This window comes from Lytechinus pictus, chromosome 12 (genome assembly GCF_037042905.1).
Source record: "Lytechinus pictus isolate F3 Inbred chromosome 12, Lp3.0, whole genome shotgun sequence".
Lineage (NCBI taxonomy): Eukaryota > Metazoa > Echinodermata > Echinoidea > Temnopleuroida > Toxopneustidae > Lytechinus > Lytechinus pictus.
The window spans coordinates 8888889-8911858 of NC_087256.1; the positions used below are offsets into that span (position 1 = coordinate 8888889).

A 22970-nucleotide genomic window follows, 5' to 3' on the forward strand; every position below is an offset into this window, starting at 1 on the left:
CACTCAGTATCACCAGACAGAGAAGACTACAACGACGAGAATGTCTTCCAGGGACCTCCATCAGAAAACCTACGCAGCAGACGGAAGATGAGATCACACAGCATGGCGGTACCCAGCACGTCATCATCATCGTCATCATCTTCCTTATCATCCTCACCCCTGTTTCCATTCAAGAGGCCGGTGTTACCAGCGTCAGAGTCGTCTCCCTCAACGTCGTCTACAACTTCATCAGCGGTATCATCATCTTCAGCGCAGTCTCCGCCTCTCTTTCCTTTCCAGAAGACTGTCCTTCCAAAAGAAACCACAGTATGATCTTGAAATTTGATAACTCTTGGCTGTGTAACACAAAACTTAGCGATTAATCATGTAGTAGATGTTTATGATTGATTGCACATAAGAATAAATGCAATCATTCATAAAAGTCTGTAGTATAATTAGTCCCTAAGTTTTGTGATATGGGGCCCTGGTCGCGACACAAAATGTAAACTATTTTTTTTTTCTGTGTTAATAGACTTGTATATCGTGAAGTTTTTCATGTCTTGGTTTTTACTGATGACTGGTACAAGCTACTGAAATCCTTCCATCTAATAGCACATTTGTCAGTGAAAATCAGTGAAATGACACATTCCCTGTTCATAATATTTCCATTAAGTTTGTGGCATCATCTTTTTATAATTCCTGCTTATGGAACCTGATACCATCATCCTCTAAAAGACAATTTTACATTTACATCCAGTACCAGCTGCAGAGAAACCTTCTTAGCGCTAACAGTGGGCCTAGTCACATCTTTCAGATTGTGATGTCAAACGTTGATCCAAGATGTAAATAACGTGTTGTTATGACCTAAGGTATCGCTGAGACATTACTGGTTGTAACAGGGCCTCTGTTGGCAACGATATGTGGCCTGTACAGGTGTTCTGTAAGAAAGCTGAGATGACAATTAAGATATTGCCAATTTGACATTCCCACCATGAACAAAAACACGTCTCACTGTTAAAAACATTCTTGATTTGACATTCCACTAATGAAAAAAAAAAGATATTTCACTTTAACACTTTTAAAACATAATTTTTATATTTTCCAATTTTGTTCAATCGTAACAATATATCAGGGGTTTTTTCATATTTTTCTGCTATTTTCATAGCAGGGTTGGGTTTCCATTTTTTGTAATGCTCAACATCTCCAGTCATGACATGGACAGTAAATCAGTATGTAATAACTAATATTCCCAATTCGTCACAAGGAATATCAAATCAGTGAACAAAAGGAATTCTACAAAAAAAATCTTCATATATCATGCTATTTAATCAAATATACTCAGCAATAACAAACTAAAATCATAGATTATTCCAATGGTTATTCACTTTTGTAATCCAATCTTGCACTTTGTAACAAAATTTGTAGATAGAGCTACATATATATTTATTTTTTTAATAATAGACAGTGTATATTAATGGCACATATTATTTATGAGTTTATGTAGATTATTAGTATTATTATCTCAATTTTTGTTATATTATATAGTAGACCTTGCAGATATGATTTGAGTCACTGTTGTGCTGAAAATCTCATTGACTTCTGAAACCCTGTGACATTTGATTTTATCAGCCGGCAATTCTGTTACTTTTCAAATTAAGTATTTTCTCCATAGGGATTCGTTACAGTATTTGATCCCCGGCATCACACTTTCGCTAACCCTTTTTCAGTAATTCTTTGTATTCATATATAGAATAACATTTTCAATTATTTGTTTGTGGAGATGATACTCTTCCTGGCTTGATAATTTTGAAATTTTCCTCGAGAAATTCTTCAATTTTTTCCCCCATTTGTAATTTAAAGTTTGTCAGAAAGTGTTCTTCCAGTATGTGAATGGTTTAAATCATTCAATAAAAAAATAATTTGTGTTAAAAGAAACACAAAATGATGAGTACCTATTAATTATTATTTGAAAGTCATGTTTTTTGTGTACTCTTTAAAAAAAAAAAGATAAATTGTGGAACAACTACTAAATCGATATTGTGTACTTGATCAATGTTATTTCAATTATTAATTTTGTTGCCATATATGGACTGGATTTTATTAAATTTTTCTAGCCTCTTTAATGAGATACCGATCAAAAACATGTATTTTGAAATTATTACAGCAGTTGATAATTTTGTATACATTCCATTGAAATTTTTATAAAACAAGTAATCTTGTTTATATGATATAGGGAGATAGAAGTGATATAAAAAGGTGATTTAATTTGTTGCTCGTTGAAGTGCCAGAGTAATTAATGTATGTTTGATTTATGTGTATTTGTCATTTTTGACAAAGAATCTTATATAAATTCAAGACTGGCAGTCTTTGTATATTGCCCCCACCCCTCACCCCCAGGCTTCTACCCTCTGTCCCATATCCCTGAATTTGAATATATAAACTCTAGCTTCCATTTTTTTAAATTTCATTCCATCTTTTACTTTCTTCCAAATTCAGGTTTCTGTTGGCTTTAGATAATTTTTTTCCAGTTTTTACTAGGCTTCCATTATTGTTTCTTGTTTATGGATTGGTCACTCCCTTATTATCTCGTTACAATGTTACAAGAATTACATAACCAATTAGACTTCTGTAATTGAGTATTTCATCACATATTCAAACTTGAATACTTCATGATTTGGTGTCATTGGAAAATGTGCTAATGCTCTTTTAGTTTGGGCTCTGTTATGTTCACTTTTGTATCCAGGATTTTTTTTTTTTTTTGGGGGGGGGGGCACTAACCCAGACATGTGTCATTTGCCCCCAACACCCCCTCTCCATCATGACACAGTATTCCATTTATAGAGCTGCCAAGTAGTACTGATTTTCTGTATTTAGTTCTGAAAAATTAGAAGAATACTGATGGTTTCATGTAAAAAAATGATTTCTAAAGTTTCAGTTTTGTGTTGTCATATGGTATTTCTTTGAAAATATTGATTTCCTCAAAAAAATAATGATTTTCAACTTTAAAAATACTGCAATGTTCTTGTTCAGGTTGGCAGCACATGCACATATTCCATGATTAAGTTATCATTCCAATTTCACAGTGATTCAATGCAAATCCATGTAACCTAATGTATATTATAAAGATGATGAAGATAAACAAAACAACAGTGATATCCATGTTGAATCTCGGTTTACAGAACACTGTTTGATGAGCTTCAGATGTTTGCTATAACCTGTGTAATCTTTCAGCTCAGAAATCATGGCCCTGTCTCAAAAAGAGTTGCGACTGATTAAAATCAAACTCAAATCACGATTGACAAAATTCCTATATCTGAACTACACAATGTTATATTGTAATCAATCTCAATCTGATTTTGATTAAACTTAATCTCAACTCTTTGTAAGGCAGGACATAGGCAATATCTTGCATATGTTTTTAGTGATCTATGGAATCTGTGATCTTAAGTTCTTATCGGTATAATTTATATTTAAAAAAAAACCTATAACAGTATATTGTTTGCTATCTAAATGACAGAGCTTAATGCAATGTGATTGGCAAGGGTCTTCTTTCATATTATATCTATATGAAGTTTAGATACCATTCTAAATTGGCAGCTACGTTAATGCTGGGTTTAAATTATCAGGGGTGTGAGAGTTCAGATTTTTATCTGATTTCAGATTTTTTTGTTTTGATTTTCAGCTTAATTTCAGCTTATTTTTGGCCTTCCTCTGTACGAAAATATGGGAGCTCTTTCTATTTCAGACTTTTTCAACACTCTTTAGCTTTTTTCAGATCTTTTTATTTGTGACCACTCACACCCCTGATATTATGCAATGCTTACAAACATTTGCATAAAGCGGAAAGTACATGTTGCATATTATTAAATGCAATGGAGATTCAAAACTGTTTTTTGTTTTGTTTGGGCTACACAGGGATTATGAATGATTCACAAAGTTTTGGACTCAGTCTTACAAAGAATTGCAATCGATCCAATCAATCTCAACTTTGGAAAGCCAGTAAAAAACATAATATTAAATACAGTCACTTGTTTCCTATGAATGACCAATGCATAATTTTTTGTTACTAGTCAGCATGATTCTTTTCTTATTTTGGCAATTCCACATGAGTGATTTAATTCTGTTATGCTTTTTTTTTTTCTTATCTTGCCTTTCATTTTACCATTTCATGCGACAAAATATGTCACGATCATCACCTGAACTCTTTCATTCTAATAACTATCCACATACATTCATATTATTTAAACATGGTATTGGAATTACCCCCAAAATGACTGATTTCACATAACAATAAAAAGGTTGTCATAATACCAATACTTGATATGGTACAAAATCCGAGTATTTGAGTGTTTAGTATATCTGATTGAACACAGAGTGGTGATGTGATAGTTTTTCTTATGTGCAGTTGCACCTTTACAAATTAACACAGTGACATTGTATATATGAAAAATTATGATATCAGTGGCTTTCCATCGTTGATATTGATTTGATTAGTCACAAATTTATCTAAGGATGGGACCCATGTGCTACTTAGTAGACCATTCACAACACAGCATTTTAAGAAGTGTGCTTGTACTAGTTATCATGAGATATGTGTAAAGATAAGATACGTGTAAAGGATGCCATGAAAATATGTACGCAGTAATTAAAAGATTGACATCTTTTATATTTGGAAAAAAAACTAGAAATTTGTTTTTTTTTTTGCTTAGTTTGGGGATATACATGTAGTCTCTTGAGCATCAACTCTGTCTAACAAGTCATGTTTGGTATTCTTCATAACAAAAAATAAAAGTATAAAGGAGTAAAACTTTATTATTGTTATTTATTTATTTTTATTATTATTTTTTTTTTTTTTAGGGGGGGGGGGGCTAAGTTTAACAGAATTCACAGAGATGTCCATTTCAGTAACTTAACATTTCCTTATGTGACAGTTGCTGCTTTCATAATTTATGAGAAGTCGAGGGTTAGGTAATGGGCCATGATAAGGATTTTGATTCAGAAAATTGTCAGAAGTAAGATTTACATTTGGGGTTTGGGTTAAAATTTGGCTGAGTGTGCATTGTTTTTATTGGAGCAAAATGCTATGGAATCATTGGTTTCATATGTTTTCTCAGTGTGTTGTTACATTGGAAACAAACTTGTGTATGAAAAGTATTTTGAATATTATGCATTCCAAAAATTAAGAATTTAGCAAGTACATTGATCTGCCATCTTGTATTTTGCTATTTGTCTGTATCAACATTATGGACTAATTTTGATTAATGAAATATTGTTAAAATTAATTTCTATTCTTTCATTCTTGAAAACTAAGTTACAAAGAGTAAACAACAACAAAAAGTTTGAACTTTGATGAATTTGGACCAAAATTAGATTACATTTGGTATGCTCCATAAAGGTTAAGTTATTACTACCTAATATTGTAAGAGAAAGGGAACATAAATGCTTGTTTGGTGAAGATATTGGATGAAAGGTGTGCTTGATGGGCAAATTTTCATACATTGGATAAAATTTACACAGCATTTGAGCATTATTCTACCCAACAAACATACATTGCCCTACTTTACCCAATAACATTGAGAGTATTAACTTTCTGTACAGCTGTACCTCAATTCACAAAGTAATTCCATTCTACAGATGTATTTAGGAGACATTTAAAGTGTATATTTTCTGTCTTGATATATTATTGTTGGATATTATTAAGACTTATACATGATAACATATATTAAACAGTAAAAGAACTACCGGTATGTAATGTTCAGTGTGTTCTTGTTATGAATTATTTATTTTGAGTAAGAGGCTACTCTGGAAAGAAATGTTTTCGCCAGATTTACCAGAATTCTAGCATCTCTACTGGACCATGTAGCTCAATTCTTTTCATTCTCTTGCCCCACATCTTTGGAACAAATTCCAATTTTAAGAAACATTCATCTCCATGATATAAGTATGGGGATCTGCCCTTTCAGTATATTTTTTTCAAAAAAGAGTTCGCTCATTTATTTTGGAAAATAGGTGACATTTTCATCATTGTGAAAAAGATCGTGCTAAGAATTTCAAAGAAAATGAAATACTTGAGTACGTGAGTGATGATGATGTTGTTGGGGTGATGACGATGTTGATGGTGGTAATAATGCAGATGATGATGCTGCTGGTAATGATGATTATGGTGGTGATCAGGGATGCAAATTTTTAGACTGAAGTCTGAATTCAGACTTTTTCAAATTATTTTTCTGCCATAGAAAACACCTTTTTATATCCCTGCCATCCGGGGATGATTATGATGATGATGATGATAATGAAGACGATGCTGATGATGATGATGATGATGATGATGATGAAGATGTTGACGATGATGATGATACTGATGATCACGAGGATGATGATGGTGATGATGATGAAGACGATCATGTTGACGATAATGATGATGATGGTGATAATGGTGGTGATGATGATCTTGACACTGATGATGTTGTTGATGAATATTGTGATTATGATGATGATCATCATCATGACGCTGATGATGATAATGATGATGATGAAGGTGGTGGTGGTGGTAGGAATTGTAACAGTAATGATTGATGTGTATATAGAAATGAAAAAAAAAATTGGGGGAAATACTTTCCTATCGATAATAAGACCGATTAAATCTCATTTATCTGAATAACCGGCTTCTGGACATTTGTAATGCTCGTCTTTGGAAAATTACAATAGCATTTGTATGACTATGTTGAGTTTAAAAATAAATATATTTTGTTTTATCTAAATTGACAATTTAATTTTGTATCATCTCCAAATATAACATATAGTGGTCCTATGTCAGAAACATTAGGGAGGTCCTTGATATGCCTATCAGATCGTAAACTTATAATAATATTTGAGAATAGGTCTAGGCCTACCGCCTATTTAATACTGAAAGGGCGACAAATCATATTATGAAAGTGGTTTGCAATTTGGTACTAATGGCTAGGCTTACTGATTGAGGTCCAGTGGGGGAATCGGCGTGCCAAAAAGGCCCAAAATGCTCACAAAAATAGCATTCTTGTTAGATCATTTTCATTTTCCTGCAAAATATGTTTATAAAAATTATTTTGAAATAACTATTTTGACCCTTTTAAAGTATTTCAAAGTATTTCACTCCCTTACTTCTGCTTCGTCTTCTTCTTCATCTTCTTTTTCTTCTCCTCCTTCTCCTTTCTCTTCCTCTATGTTTTCTCTTTTTTTTCTCGCTCGTCGTACTTGTCCTTCCTATCGAATCTCTCCTTCAAGTTCATTCTTAATATCTCCCCTCTATGTTGTAAGGGTATTCATTTTTCTTTTCTGCAAGAACCAATATTTGTGTTACCTGAAATTCATTTTTTATCATTATATAGTCCTGTACTTCGTTCTAAAAATGAGTAAGCCTGGACGAATTTTCATTGTATCTTGCTTCCCTTTGTTTTATATTGAATAAAAGTTATAAAAAAAATAAAAATCTGTGGCCCACTCGCAAAGTTCTAGAAATATTGCAACTAATGTATGCATATTGGTCATGGGTGTCGAAAGGTGTTCCTGGTCGGGGGATGACTGACACAAATTTTGTTCTCGATCTGTGAGAGATTTTATATTTAATTTTTGTAGTTAGGGATCAGTGGCTTCTAGATTTTAAAAATTTCAGGGGGCCAGACATGGCAAAAGAACAAAATTAATGCTAAAATTTGTGAGCGACGGGAGCAAGATTTTTTTTTACTTTTTCAATGCAAAAGTTCTTATTTTGTAATAGATTTTGACATGATATTTTTTTTAATAAATCATATTTCACCTTTTTCTTTTCTTTCTCTTTCTCTTCTAAATTTTAGAATCACCAAGCCACTGCATGACCACCCTGAACTAAATACTGGAATGAAAAGAATATAATTGGACCGTCTCCCTCACTAGTAATTTTCAGAAATGCATTAAAACCCCATTCTTTCCGTAGTAGTTTGTAAATTTGAAGATTGAATAATTCCATATAATTCATTCATTTTATGCGCTTTTGACCTAAATGGAAAGTCGTGAAACTTTTGGGCTACATATGCCCCCCCCCCCCCCGACAAGGCCCACATCTGTACGCCAGTTTTGGGGGGGAGGGTGTCCGTAAGACAAGCATAATGTTCTCAAAAGACTATAGGTACTATATACATTCATGTAAGGACTAGATCAGTAATGCGAGCGCAAAGCGCGAGCTGAAATTTTTGAAAATGTACCCGAAAATGGGCCATTTTGAGGACACTTCTTTATTTCATGGTTTAATTCCTTTTAGACACTATTTTGAATGACGTTCAAAAGGGCCCGGTAAAATAAACGGGGCACACCACATGCGCTTGGTCTGTCGGTATAAAGTTTTTAAACATAATGCCATTCATAAAAACATAAACATATTTTAATCCTGCATGGACTTTTTTTCCCATCCACTGGCTATTGATGACCTGTATTTCTGAAATGATTGGTTCCAGTCATCATGGACATATTAGGTCCATGGTTTCATTCAATAACAATTAAAAAAAATTCCGTTATATATATATATATATATATATATATATGTATAAAAGTGATTGGGGTGATGGTCATCATGCGTGAAGGCCTAGGTCTATGACAGTACCATCATCATTACCATGATCACCGTGTACCCCCCCCCCGTATAATCATGACCATACCCCCCCCCCATACTTCAAATTCAAATTCAAATTCAAATTCATTTATTTCACTTCCATCAAACAAAAACAAATTGTATACCATATATAAAACATAAATATTTGTATCCGTTGCAAACAAAATTAATTATACATATGTAGTGAAAAAAAAAAAAATACTTAGACGATTTGGGCAACACATTGTAGGTTTTAAATATATATACTATTTTTCAATATAAATTAAATTAAGATGGAAATGGAGGGACCCACTAAAAAGCAATGCTTGTACAATGTGGGCCCCTCAAGAAATAGATAACACAACAAATAACAAAATGACAAAGTATAAATACAGATAATCAAATGAGAAAAGAATGAATAAATGAGAGGGAAATACTCACAAAATAAATACAAAGTAATAAAAAATATACAGTTTGGTGAAGGACAAAACAACCCGTCCTAAAAATATCTACCCTTCCCACCCCCCCCCCCCCAGAAAAACTTGAGAAGAAAAAAAAAAAAAAGGGAAAAAGGGGGAGAATGCCCTGAGAAGATGGATGGGTGCTGCTGTACGTAGATAGAACACATGCCGTCGTGGACTCAAGCAAACTGGATTCAATGATGTGTATACTTAGCTTGTCATCATAAGTAGTATTCGATCGTAAATTATTGGGGTGATAACATAGGCACAGGCCACCCCCATATTTGCAATATATCCCATCCCCATCCTCCCCGGATCGACGCCCGTGCCAATAATGTGACAAAATCACATCCCAGAAGCCTAAACTCTTTTAAAGGACTATTGTTTCGATGAGGCAAACATTTTGAGGGGTATATATACACCCCTCGAAATGTTTGAGGGGTATATATACATATATATATATATATATATATTTATATACATATATATATGTATATATATATTTCCCTCAAAATGTATATATATATATATATATACACATATATATATATATATATATATATATACATATACATATGTATATATATATATATATATATATATATGTGTGTGAAGTTATACATGTACTACAGCTTTGGCAACTCTTTTATTTGAATATTGTGTGAAAGAAATGGATGAAGAGAACAATGGTAGGCGTAGCTTAAATCAAGGTTCCCCAGAGCTATCTACCCTTTTTTTGGACAAATTGGTGATGCCGAAAAATTGTCCCTGCCGGGAATCGAACCCGGGCCCCCAGCTTTGAACGCCAGTGCCTTAACCACTAGACCACAGAGACGGGTTAGTGGCTAGGGCGACCCCGATCCGATTGGCCGTCAGATAGACAGATTTTCAACACCATACCAATTATAATTTCCTTTGTCGGGTGAAGGTGGGTTTTGAACAATGACAAGCCGCCATGCCTCAGCTGGATCAAAGCTATTGCATTGATACAGTACACGTATGGGAGAAAGTATACAAATGTGTGAAGTTATACATGTACTACAGCTTTGGCAACTCTTTTATTTGAATATTGTGTGAAAGAAATGGATGAAGAGAACAATGGTAGGCGTAGCTTAAATATATATATATATATATATATATATATATATATATATATATATATATATATATATATATATATATATATATATAAATATATATATATATATATATATATATATATTTATACATTTTGAGGGGTATATATATATATATATATACACCCCTCAAAATCTTTGCCTCATCGAACACCAACTATGGTACCCGATCTGGTACACTGCAGTATACCCAGTTGTTGTGTGTCCGGACAGGTTGTGTGTCCGGACGATCAATTTTAGAAAGTCATTTGGAAAAAATTACAAGCGAAGTAACATCAATTTTTAGTACAACATGTTAGAAAATATTATAGAGAACAAAATAGAGGATGATTACAACTATTGAATTCATATTTCTAGTGTAATCTTAAGACAAAAAAGAAGGATTCAAAAATATAAAGTGTCCGGACACCCGACCCCCCATCCTACTGGATCTGATCCACGCCACGGCCACCCCGCACCCAAGTACCGGTACCAAAGACCGGTACCATACATTTTGGCGGCGCCACGTACATTACATCACTGTCTATAGCTATTCTGTATCGTGGTACTTATACTACGTGCACCATTGCATGCATTGTTTCCAGCGCAGAGATAGCTAGACGAGAGGAGGGACTCATCTACATCGGTCCACGAAACCCTATCGTATTTCTGATATTGTCCCATTTCTGTTGGATCATTCAGTCCATTGCAGGGAAGACTAGATAAAGAGGAGGACAAAATGGGTACGTTTATTGGCCATGCATTACCGGGAGCATTTTTCATCATCGTTTCCATCTGGTGGATAATCCAGTTTGTGTACACGAAGATTGTCCTAGACAACGGCCGCCAGCGCCCGCGGTCTCGGCTGATGTACTGCCTACACCGATTTCCCATTGAAGGGTCTTTAATCGTGTTTGGAGGCGTTGTTGGCTTCATTGCTGAGATGATGTATCCGGCTCCAAAATGGACGCTCATCGACAGTGAGGGTCATTGGAAGCATCAAGTAGAATGGCAACACGTAACCATGTACACATACTTTGCACTTTATGGTGGGATTATGGTGATGGGGAGAAGCTGTGTGCCGTCCGTAGCTGGGAAATACGAGAAAGCGTTTGGTGCTCTTGCATTTGCCGTCGAGGGTTTCCTCTTTCATTTCCATACCCATGGCAGGAGCGATCTTGATGTTCAGCTACATACGATGCTGGTGGTGGCCATCTTTATATGCTTTCTGTCAACATCAGCAGAGGCGTGGCGGCCGAAGGACACGTTGGTGGAGCTTATCCGGATCCTATTCACGTTGGTGCAAGGCACTTGGTTCTGGCATGTCGGCATCGTCCTCTATATACCACCCGGTGGAGAGCCTTGGGATCCAGAAGATCACCTCAACGTCATGTTCACCACCGTCATGTTTACATGGCACATTCTTGTCGACATGCTTGTACTCTTCTTTTTCTACGGCATCACAAAGCTGGCTTTGAAAATGTGTGGCTTTTCGTCGGTCCGGTATTCCCAGATGAGCAATGGTCCCGAAGAACATGAAGTTAAACTCTTGGGAAACAACACAGAAGCAGGAAATCATCTTCTCAGAGGAAGTGAATCTGACTAATAACGCATTTATAGGAAGTTGGAGTTTCAAGTAGCAATTTATTTCTGTATACTGTATTTAGGTTAGATCACTTATATGTACATGTAAGTGCTCAGTACTTTCAGCTGTGTCGTGTTTGTAGTTTAATAGTACTATTGTGAGGGCTGGAAGGACATTGATGTGTATTCTTATGCCCTTCTGGCTCAGATGTCCAGTACTTTTGAATTTTGATCTAATTCTAATTCATGTGCAAATGTTTATTTCAGAATTGTAATGATAAGTAAAGTACTGAGCTAGATATATTTCAAAGCTCTGCAATATTATGATTTTAATGTGGAGGAAGTGATAGAGCTATATGATTTTATTCTAAATTCCGGAGATAAAACTTTAATATATTGTACTTTGCTGAATGACAAAAATTAAGGCTGCATTTGACTGCATTGGCCAAGAGGATTATTGGTGAGGTCATTGTAATTTGTAACATTATGTAAAAATTTTGCACTACAGGTATCCATGCATTAAAGCTTTTTCTTTTTTTTTATTAGGCAGATGACTACAAATGACTTATGGAAATGAGGTATTAGAAAAAATCAATCAATTTTTGTTTCATCACTTCTTCACGCTCAGAATAAGCAATTTATCAAGTTGACATTATAATGTTCAATGTGTGGTGTGAAGTTTTGAACATTTACAATAATATTATTATTATTGTTTACTACCTAAGCTACATGTATTACATGTGCTAGCTTTATGGAATTAACATGACCATAGTTGCATATAAATTGCACCCTCCCACCCCCCAGATTAGAAGAACAGTGGTTTTTAAACACATTTCGCATGTACATGTATATAGATAATGAAAATATGGTTTTCAGCTAGAAGATAGAATTGCCTGAATTAAATCAAGCGGTCTGCCTCACAGGCTCGCAGTGGTAGACTTCCATCAGAATTGTGAACAATGTACATCAACTTGACCCTATGGTTGACCTACATTCAAACTGCCACATTCAGGGATAGAGCTACTTTTAGAATCTCAACAGAAACTTTAATAAATGCTCAGTTGCAGAAAAAAAGAAAAACTTTTGCAAAGCCAGTAATGTAAACATAAGTTACAATGTCATGCTTGTGCCGTTAGATTAGGAATTAGCTGATTTCAGCCTGCTCTCTACAGTCCAAAGGTTGTTTTGCATTTCAGTACCAGTCACAATTCTTTAACCCACTATTACCGTTAAAACCAGAGAACAATAGATAGTGATACTTGTTAATATTCAACTAAACAGCATCTTATACATTGTGTGATGTTGGTACATTGTAATTAATCTGCAGTGAAACAGATTTTGAAGTGAATACATGTACATGTACAGATCAGGAATTACCAGTACAATGTACTTTGTGTGAGACTTGAAATGAAAGTTCAAATTTAGATAATGTAGAAGAATATAAAAAAAAAAAAGATTTTGAAAATGAGCCTGCGAACACTGTATGTGATGCTAAAACATTGACTCTGATATTTACAGGTAGAGTATTAATGCATTCCAATATGGTCTATTGCTTGATTTGATCCACATGTATTCAGTTTAATTTGGATTATTGTGTATCAAAGGCATTTTTATTGGTTGATCTTTGCCCTTATTGGATGCGCTTTTTCATGATAATATGGCACTATGTCACAGTGTACATAATTTACACTGTAGTACATTCAGATAACTTGAGGATATCCCATCATCTCAAGGGGATAGCATTTGATTCAATCATTATTTTAATGGATTCATTGATATCATTAATTGCTTCCAAGGGATTTTTTTTTTCTTTTGCAATATACAATGTAACTTTCATCCTGTGTTGAATAAAACTGGACTACTGCAACCAAAAATTTGTTACAAGATACACATTAAAATTTATCGAAACATTTAAAGGGATACCAAGGGGTGTAGATCAAGTTGGTGTAGATATTTATATCTGAATAAATAGAGTAAACTCACCAAGCAAAATGATGGCAATTTCATCAAAATCGGATAGCAAATAACAAAGTTATTGAATTTTTAAGATTTGCATTATTCAGGTAAAACAGTTCTAGGCATATCTTCATGAATATTCATTAGGTGGGCTGATGATGTCATATCCTCACCTGTTCTTTTATATTATATGCACATGATTATGACTTGCACTATGTGATTTAGTGTGTGAAAGTCTTTCACAGATGAACTTATATGGTCCATGGCATGACCTCTGTCAGTGTCAAGTGTTTCATTAGGATTTAATTACTTGTCAATCATTTTGAGTGTTATAACAGATAATATCTTATGTCTGCTGGTAGTTTTATGGAGTAAACCATTTAGTACATACAAGCTACACGCTGTACATTCATGTGAGAATCTCAGCATGATCAGAATATGAGGCAGCGTGTCCCGGGGGGTCAGTCAAATATATTGCTGTACACATGCGTGACCAAAAAGACGCGTTTAAAAGGTTTTTTTTTTTTTCAGTTTTGGACGCGGGCCACGCGTGCACTTGTTTGTAAGGGTATCAAAAATACAGATTTTCAAACTAAGGGGTGGTTTTGAAAGACTGGTCAATGGTCAATCGCAGGGTCAAACGTACATGTATTTAGGGTATGTTTTTTTTTCCAAAGCTTTTTTCCCTGGGGCTTTTTCCTTGTTTCTGAAAAGTGTTTGGGTTCTTCCCGATCGTTAGCAACGACCCTGGGAAACGGGGGAAACTTGTTTAGGGGTCATAATTATTCCCATATTCTGGCGACAACTTGTTTAGGGGTCAAAATGTGTAAATGAAACCCGCCAAAAATTTGTTTAGGGGGTTATTTTGCGTACAGAGAAAAACTTGTTTAGGGGGTGTTTGAAAATAATTTGGTCATGTGTGTGTACAGCAATATATTTGATATAATACTCTGTGGATAAAAAAACACATGTACAGTACATGTATATGGGTTTATGGAGCTATGGGAGTATTATTTTGTTTCATTTGTGTGTACAACACTCACATCTTTTATTTTGAATCCAGTACTGCAAACACAAGGTTGGAAAATGGTATTACTACAGTACCAGGAGAAGTTGCGAAATGATTGGGAAAAAATTATGTGAAGTGCCCTTATTATTTAATAACTTGGTTATTTGATATATGAAATTCATGTACATGAAGCTGTTTGCCTTGTTAAACACTGTGTTGGTAAACTTTCTGCTTTGATGACAGCGCCCAACAAATAAACACCCAAATGTACATGTACCGCACATGAAACCAATTATAATCAAGGGTGCACATTTTTTATGGTGATGAATGCATTTTAGTAGTTGCAAAGTAAGTTTGAAGTTGGTTCTTGCTTCAATGAGGGAATTTTAGCTACATGAATTCACTATTGAAAGCATGCATAATATTTTCTCCTATCAACTTGCTGTTTATGGAGTTGGGCTTGACCATTCAATTTCTCATCTCTTTGGTAGCACCCATTCATTATGTGCATGGGGACATGCAATCATGCATAACCTTTAAAGGTCAAGTCCACCCCAGAAAAATGTTGATTTGAATAAAAAGAGAAAAATCAAACTAGCACAACACTGAAAATTTCATCAAAATCTGATGTAAAATAAAAAAGTTATGACATTTTAAAGATTCGATTATTTTTCACAAAACAGTGATATGCACAACTGAGTGACATGCAAATGAGATAGTCGATGATGTCCCTCACTATTTCTTTTGTTTTTTATTGTTTGAATTATACAATATTTCATTTTTTGCAAATTTGACAATAAGGACCAACTTGACTGAACCATATAGTATTAAAACATGCTAATTCCACATGGTCAGGGAGGAATTAATTGTTGTTTCACTTGGCAATGAGGAGAAAATCAGAATATTTCATATTAATAAGATACAAAAGAAATAGTGAGTGGATGACGTCATCAGTCTCCTCATTTGCATACAGACCAGGATGTGCATATAACTGTTTTGTGAAATTAAGCGAAACTTTAAAATGTCATAACTTTCTTATTTTACATCCGATTTTGATGAAATTTTCAGCGTTCTGCTAGTTTGATTTTTCTCTATTTATTCAAATCAACATTTTTCTGGGGTGGACTTGACCTTTAAAGAGATATTGGCATTGATGCTCAGACAAAAAGAAATTTAGGTTGAATAGTTGTTGTTTGAGCTTGGATCTGCATGGATCAGGATAATTTCTTCTATGTACATGTATAAATGAACCACCCAGTACAAAGTGTATTGACATATTCTATACATGTACATGTAGGCCTCCATGTGCTTGTAGTCTTCTGATTATTATAGAATGTGACTGTGTGTTGGCCTTTAGTGGATGCTTTTCACCTCAATGCATTTTTACAGTATGTACATGTACAGCATTTTACAATCGGTTATAAAAAGGAGCTTCAAACAGTTGAAGCTCCTTGATTGTACAGTGTTTGTGCTGCTGTGCATGTACATTGATTTTATAACATCTTTATCTTATCTGGGTAGTGTTGTTTGTGCACTGTGATCTAGAAAGACATTAACTTGCAATTTGCTTGCATTCGGAATTAAGGATGCATCTTGTGCAGTCTCAATGTTTATATCTTATCACCTTCTATATCTCCTTACATTCTTTTTCAATCTACTCGGGGATAATTATGTCATTACTCAGGCCTGCATTAAACCTACTGCAAACAGAGTCTTAAGCTCTATTGTTGCAATGACTATGTTGGCTCAATAAAGAGGCCATCCAGCTTTACATGTGGGCCTATACTGTACATGTACATATGTAGATCTATATCATATATAAAGATGTACTGGTTAAGTACAGTCTGGAGGTTCTATTTTAACCATGGAAATGTTATTCCTTGGTTTTCCGTGGTACAATTTGAGTGGATGCCATGATGTAGACACAAAGAGAGTTTGTATTTTAACTCCATGTACCATCTGGTGTTTGTAATCTCTTTCTCATAGATAATGCAAACAAGCCATATGCAAATATGGTTTCAAAAGTAAATATCCAAGCAAATCCAATCCAAGAATTTAAAGAGCCATTGTTTCATTAGTGATACCTATTCAAAGCCACTGATAGGATTGACTGAATTTTACACCACAAAATGCCTGGTGTATAAAACATTGACTCTTTGTAAAGAAATCTGAAAAAGGTATGTAAATTTGAGTTCACTTTGGACAGTGGGTTGTGTCCAAGGAACTATTACCCCATCACAAATTTACCATCAAATTGTCCAGATTGGATGCAGTTCAAAATATTGTGGCTCTGCAATATGTTTTACGAATGCAGCAAGGAATTGTGTAGCTTATCATCTTGGTAAATAAGAGCAGTGCCTGTGTGTGGGAAACGACCTTCGACCGCAAAATAAGCCATATTATTTGAGAACATCGTTCATGGTTTTCTTTTAAAAATGAGATTGGATGAATTTTCCTAAAAGGAGGGCTTATTTTGGCTTTTTCTGGGACTGGACTCTTCATCATGTTCATTAATTGGAACAAGATGTATCAAAGGCAGCATATGATACACCTTGAATCATGACTCCACTGTACTATTACAGCATTCAACTCACTGTGTGCTAAATTATATGAAAATTGTCTGAAAAGGGTGTGTATTTTTGAGCCTGCTTTTACATGTACATGTACATATTATTCACCATCATACGGTAAATAATGCTGGATACTGTGGCCTTCTCCAGTTGAGAAGTTTTAATGTACTTAAAGCATAGACAGTTTGTATTAGTATGGAATTGCACACATCCTATGAGATTGATCTCACTATAAAGCAAAACGACCATTGTGTAGCCTACCGTTCTAGTGGCATTTCAGAGCCAATCCTTTTTATTAAATTATAGACATTTTATTCCAACTAACAAAAACACATTAATATAGTTCATGACGAAAAAAGGTTTGTGCTTTTGGAAATCATGCACATTTGCACAAGATTTAATACATAACTGAACATACATATACAAGACCTAAGAAGGTTAAAGAAAGTTTTCTTTTCATGCAAGCCAAAGTTCATTCCTGCAGGGTGTCCTGTTAAGATAAATGAGTGAAATACTTTCACATTTGATTATGGGTGAAAAATATGCCTGATAAAATATTAATGAAATGCTCGGTTGTCACGAAACTTGGTTCAGTGTTGAAATAATAATGATTATAACAGTATGCCACTAATAGTAATATAGTGTTTGTCACAACAGAACAACACCTCTATAGCACTTAAAATAATTGATTTATTTCTGTCTAGGTTCTGCATGCAATGGCCCATGTACTGTACATAGATCATAAAATGAAGTGTGATTTGTTATACTTTAATACAGTTGGGCTTTGATGGATCATATTTATTTTGTGCAATGTATACATGTATGTGTTTCTTTCAATAATACATGTACATAAACCTTTGAATTCACTGTGTTACAATGTATTAAATGTGGGATGATTGCAAGAACACAGGGCAAATCATCAATGACACAAAGAAAAAAACATCTCAGTTAAAAAAAATATGTTATCTTGCATATGCAAAAGAAAAAAAAATATCATGTAAGAGTAAATATCAAAACTCAAAACTTTTTTCTTTGTTGGTTGATGACCGTATGCAATTACATGTATATGTTTGATATTTTGATGGATAAAATAATGTATTGCAGCACTGTACTTAAAAGTAAATGTGAATGATTTAGCAAATTGTCATTGATTGAAGGTTGATGAATTGATTTTAACATTGTTTTATACATACATGAGCATGTATGTATTTTTGTGAATTCATTTCTTTCCATTCTTTTAAAACACTTGTGTATTCAAGAATAATCACACATATGCAATGAATTTTGTTGAACTATGATTTGTATGAAAATTGTGTAATTTGATATATTATCAGTTGCGATATCAGGCGAGACTCGTAGTTCATGAACCAATGTTCATTTTGGAAAAAAAAAAAAAGTATACAATGGAAGAAATGTGCAGCCCTACATGTATCTCTATTTACTTTGTATATACTTGTAGCATTCCTTTATAGAGTACTTTTACTTAATTTTGTGAAGTCATAGACTAACAGACCCACTCTTTACTGACCGATGATGTGTTGTTCGGAATAATTTAGCTTTGATCTTGGTATGTGGTTTATGTGTCATTCTAAACAGGGATGCTGGAATTGGATTACAATATAACAGTAAAATTGGCATTGATTTCATGTTTGATATTATGTTAGGATGTTGTACATGTACATTCATTTTTAGTGTACATGTACATGTATTATTGCTACCATGGACCTACATGTACACTGTTTTTGTTAAGCAAAGAGTGTTACTTTAAAAAAAGGGGTGCTTGTTTGATTTTAGACTCTCCGTCTAATTACATGTAGTGTTGAGTTGCCAAATCAATGAATATGATTATAAGCATTTTCCCCTTTAATGGTAATTGTACATGTACAAGTGAAAGAAAAATGCAAATAAAACAGTTTCAGTATTTTTAGCTCATTTTACCTCAAAACTGATTATTCACAATTCATATGAGTGCATACCAAAGTCAGATCATAATATAGAAGTATTGCAAGTGTATGAATTCAGAGCACTTTATTTGTAATTATGCAGAAAATATTCTCTAAAAATAATGAAGATCTATATTGGAGCTCTATAGAATTTTAATGTACTAGATTCAGATTGGATTGTTTGTATATATGTGTACCTTATGTATTGTTATTCATGGAAAAGAATTTCCTTTTTCTTAATTGTGACTTCCTCTATATTTATTGTCAAACATAAAAGTTATATTTTGATTGTGATACATATTACATTCTCTCACATGCTTGACTGTGAGTTATGTGATTATGTTTTTTGTGTTCATGTAAAAAAATAGGGGATAGTTGACAAGTAATTGAAGTTCAAGATTGATTTTAGTTTGTCTTCAATTATCTGTATGGCAGGCCATCAAAGCCATTAATCGCTCATGTCAGTAGTACATTTATTTGTCTCTCAACGGGATATGTGAAGTGAATTGTACACTCTAGTTGCTTTAAAGACAAATTTCACTCAAAATTGATGTTACAAAAGCATGGAGTTGATTCAAACTACATGTAAAACAAAGTGAGTAATTTTTTAGTTGATTTGAATTTTTTTGAATTTGCTTTCAGATCATGCTTTGCCTTTAAAAAGAAAAATGAATCTCTTAAATAGCCAACATGGTTGGCTATTTATAACTTGCTCTTTCTGATTTACGTTTGACTTTGTGAAATTTGACTCCAATCTGAGTCCACTTTTTCTCCATGACTATGTTTACAGAATTATTTGAGTGAAAATTCTTTAAATAGCAAAGAAAGAAAAGATTATCGGGTTCTACCCAAGACATTAATATATTGAATTTAAACAATTATGAACTTCATAATGTCCATTACAGATGCAAAATAGAAAGCAAAAATCCCAAGATTGATGTAATGATTGTTTACTAATTACTATGTAAAATGTACATGTATTGTGTCAGAATTGAATTTGTTTTCTTCCATAAATTGGGCTGCGAAAACGACAGTATTTCAGAGTTTGTTAATGATTTTGTCTCTTGACAGGCCAGTTTTACAAGATGATTAGATCAGTCACTGATGTTGATAGCTTGCATTATGTTTAAGTTTAACTGGATAGTTAATATTGAGTTTCTTTCTTTTTATCATAGAATCCTAAATATATGCTGGGTAGTGTGGGTAAAGTGTGTTTGATTTTTAAATGTTTGTGTTATGAAATTTATTTCCTTCCACTTTTTAGGAACTAATTTATGTTTTGGCTTTGAGGTATTTTTTTTTTTAACAATTCGGATATGAACTATAAATGTTTATTTAATTGTTATCATAATTTTGTTTTATACATGAAATAATGAAATTAAATATGTGTTTTCTTTCACTGTTAGGCCTGTATATGACACAGCAAGAGTGTGAAACAGTGCATTTCGCACTCTTTGTATTACAATTTTATTATTATTTTTTTTTTTTATAATTCTGTTTTTATTATACAAATTGAAATAAATCACAAAATTTACAAATGATTAATAGGTGATTGCAAATCACATAAACACAATTTAGTTACACAAAAAAATAACAACCATAATAATAATACAAAAAAAAACCTACCCACTTATCCTCCCCCACCCCCCCCCCAAAAAAAAAGGAATGTGGCAATGTGTTTGGTAAATAAAGTAGACAAAGCAAAATATACAAGCTATGATTATGAAGTGGTTTCCAAACAACTATTCATAGGATTAAAAAGCACAACTGGTTATCCAAATATTACAATTTTATTATTTTAGGAGCCATGTCATGATCTTTTGAGAACAAAGGACATATTGTTTTTTTTTCAAGGTTTTTATTAGAACTATGTAATGATACATTTACTTTCCCCCGTGATGGAAATTAATGTCTTTATGATTGAACCACATAGCAACTTAAGGTGTTGGATCTGATTATGTTTTCCATTTTCCCATTGATAAAGTCTAGGGAGTAGAATGAAGCATGATAATTTTTACTCTATATTCATCTCTGCATCAGCATGTTCAGTGACTCAGTCTGATGAAGAAAAAAATTGTAAAGTCTGGTTTACACAAAATTGTATGCATTCAGGCAGTGATTTAAAATCAGATTGGTTCCATTTTTATTGATATGGAAATCATAATGATTATGATTAATTAACTGTAAATTGTGATTGCTTTGATTAAGTACTTTTATTTAAATATTAACCAGTCTATGGCCCTTCAACACACAAAGAATATACAATTGATTTTGAAATTAATTTTAATGCAAGTTTATGATGAAGCACATACAAAAGCTTGCAATTTATGGTCAATATTGACTTATCTTTCTGTAATACAGATGACATGACCAACTTAGTGACGAATCAGAATGTTTAAATTTCATCAACATGTGAAAAGAAAAGTCCATTACATTGTCAACTGAATAAACTTGAACAATCAATTTCATTTGCAAAGCATAAGACAAGTGTGTGTGTTTTTTTATTATTTGCTTCATCGTTTGTAACAAGATATTATATTTATGATGGGAGACTAGAGAATGTCAAAGATGGTGGTTTACGTGTGAGAGAGGTGAAAATCGCTCCAAAAATGATGGATGTTGACAGGATAAAAGTAAGAAAAAGTGAAATTTGATCACGAGTGTGGCGGGCAGAATAACTTGTTTTGTCAGGAGAAAATATCATGTGATTGGTAACACTCCATGATTTCATTTTCATTTCTTGATATGACAAATAGTCTGTTCTCTATGCTCTCTGTGAAGAGAATGATTACCGCCCCGATGGAATTATGTATACTTTTTGGACCCCTGAAGCCGTCCCTTTGGGAAAGTTCTTATAATTGTAGCTACATGTATAGCAATGTTGTTAAGAGAGAAGGGGGAAATGTGGGGGGGGTAAGAAAAGGGAAAGTAAAATGTGAAAATTGTAAATTTTGTGTGTGTGTGTGTGGTTTTTTTTTTTTTTTTTTTTTTTTTTTGGGGGGGGGAGGCTACTAGAAAGGTGTGTCATATTCAGCAGGGGTATATTCTATCCGTCTTTCACATTTTTAAGTTATATTAAATGGGCTTATCTCTTAAATGTTTCAACCATGACAATTCAAGCTCCTATTAATTGTGTGTGATTGTGTTGCTTGTGACACGTATTCACTGTGTTGAGTTCAGAAGTCAGACTCCAGAGCAGTAGCGTACGCAGGATTTTTGAAGGGGGGGGTTCAAGCTGAATGAAAAGTTGACAAGGAAATAAATTAAAGGGAGTTGAACCCCTGTGACTACATCCCTGCGTACGCTACTGCTCCAGAGTCATTTAATGTCATACCCCCCCCACACACACACACATTGTCATGATTATTTCTGCCATTTTTGTCTCGCCTGTAGCTGCAGAGCCAGACTGTCATATAGGCGCCGCTTTTCCGTCGATCTTAACCAAGGTTAAGTTTTTGAAACTATCATAACTTAGAAAGTATGGACTTCGTTCATGAATCTTGGACATATTAAGGGTAATCAAGTATCGCTGAATATGCTGCCTGAGTTTCAAGGTCACACAACCAAGATCAAAAGTCATTTAGGGTCAATGAACATAGACCATGTTGGTGAATCAACATCAAAATCTTTTTTAATCGTCAACATAACCTTAAAAAGTATATGGATCTAGTTGCAGAAACTTAGACATTAAGAGTAATCAAGTATCACTGAAGTTGACTGAACATCCTTCCTGAGTTTTAGGTCACATGAA

The 22970-nt window shown here is 33.8% G+C and overlaps 2 protein-coding genes across 3 annotated transcripts in view; both read left to right on the plus strand.

Annotated features, from left to right (window-relative positions):
• The window catches only part of LOC129273479 (rhotekin-like), a 35578-nt gene extending 33463 nt beyond the window's left edge, over positions 1-2115 (plus strand). For both annotated transcript variants that reach the window (XM_064107431.1, XM_064107430.1), the window contains one exon: positions 8-2115. In XM_064107431.1, coding sequence (XP_063963501.1) covers positions 8-312 — 305 coding nt within the window. In that variant the 3' untranslated portion in view covers positions 313-2115. The remainder of the gene's footprint in view (positions 1-7) is intronic.
• Positions 2116-10735: 8620 nt separating this feature from the next.
• LOC129273480 (transmembrane protein 45B-like) lies at positions 10736-21701 on the plus strand. Its single transcript, XM_064107316.1, has one exon. It carries the CDS (start codon positions 10897-10899, stop codon positions 11761-11763), a length of 867 nt encoding a protein of 288 aa, XP_063963386.1. The 5' UTR covers positions 10736-10896; the 3' UTR covers positions 11764-21701.
• The last annotated feature ends 1269 nt before the right edge of the window (positions 21702-22970 follow it).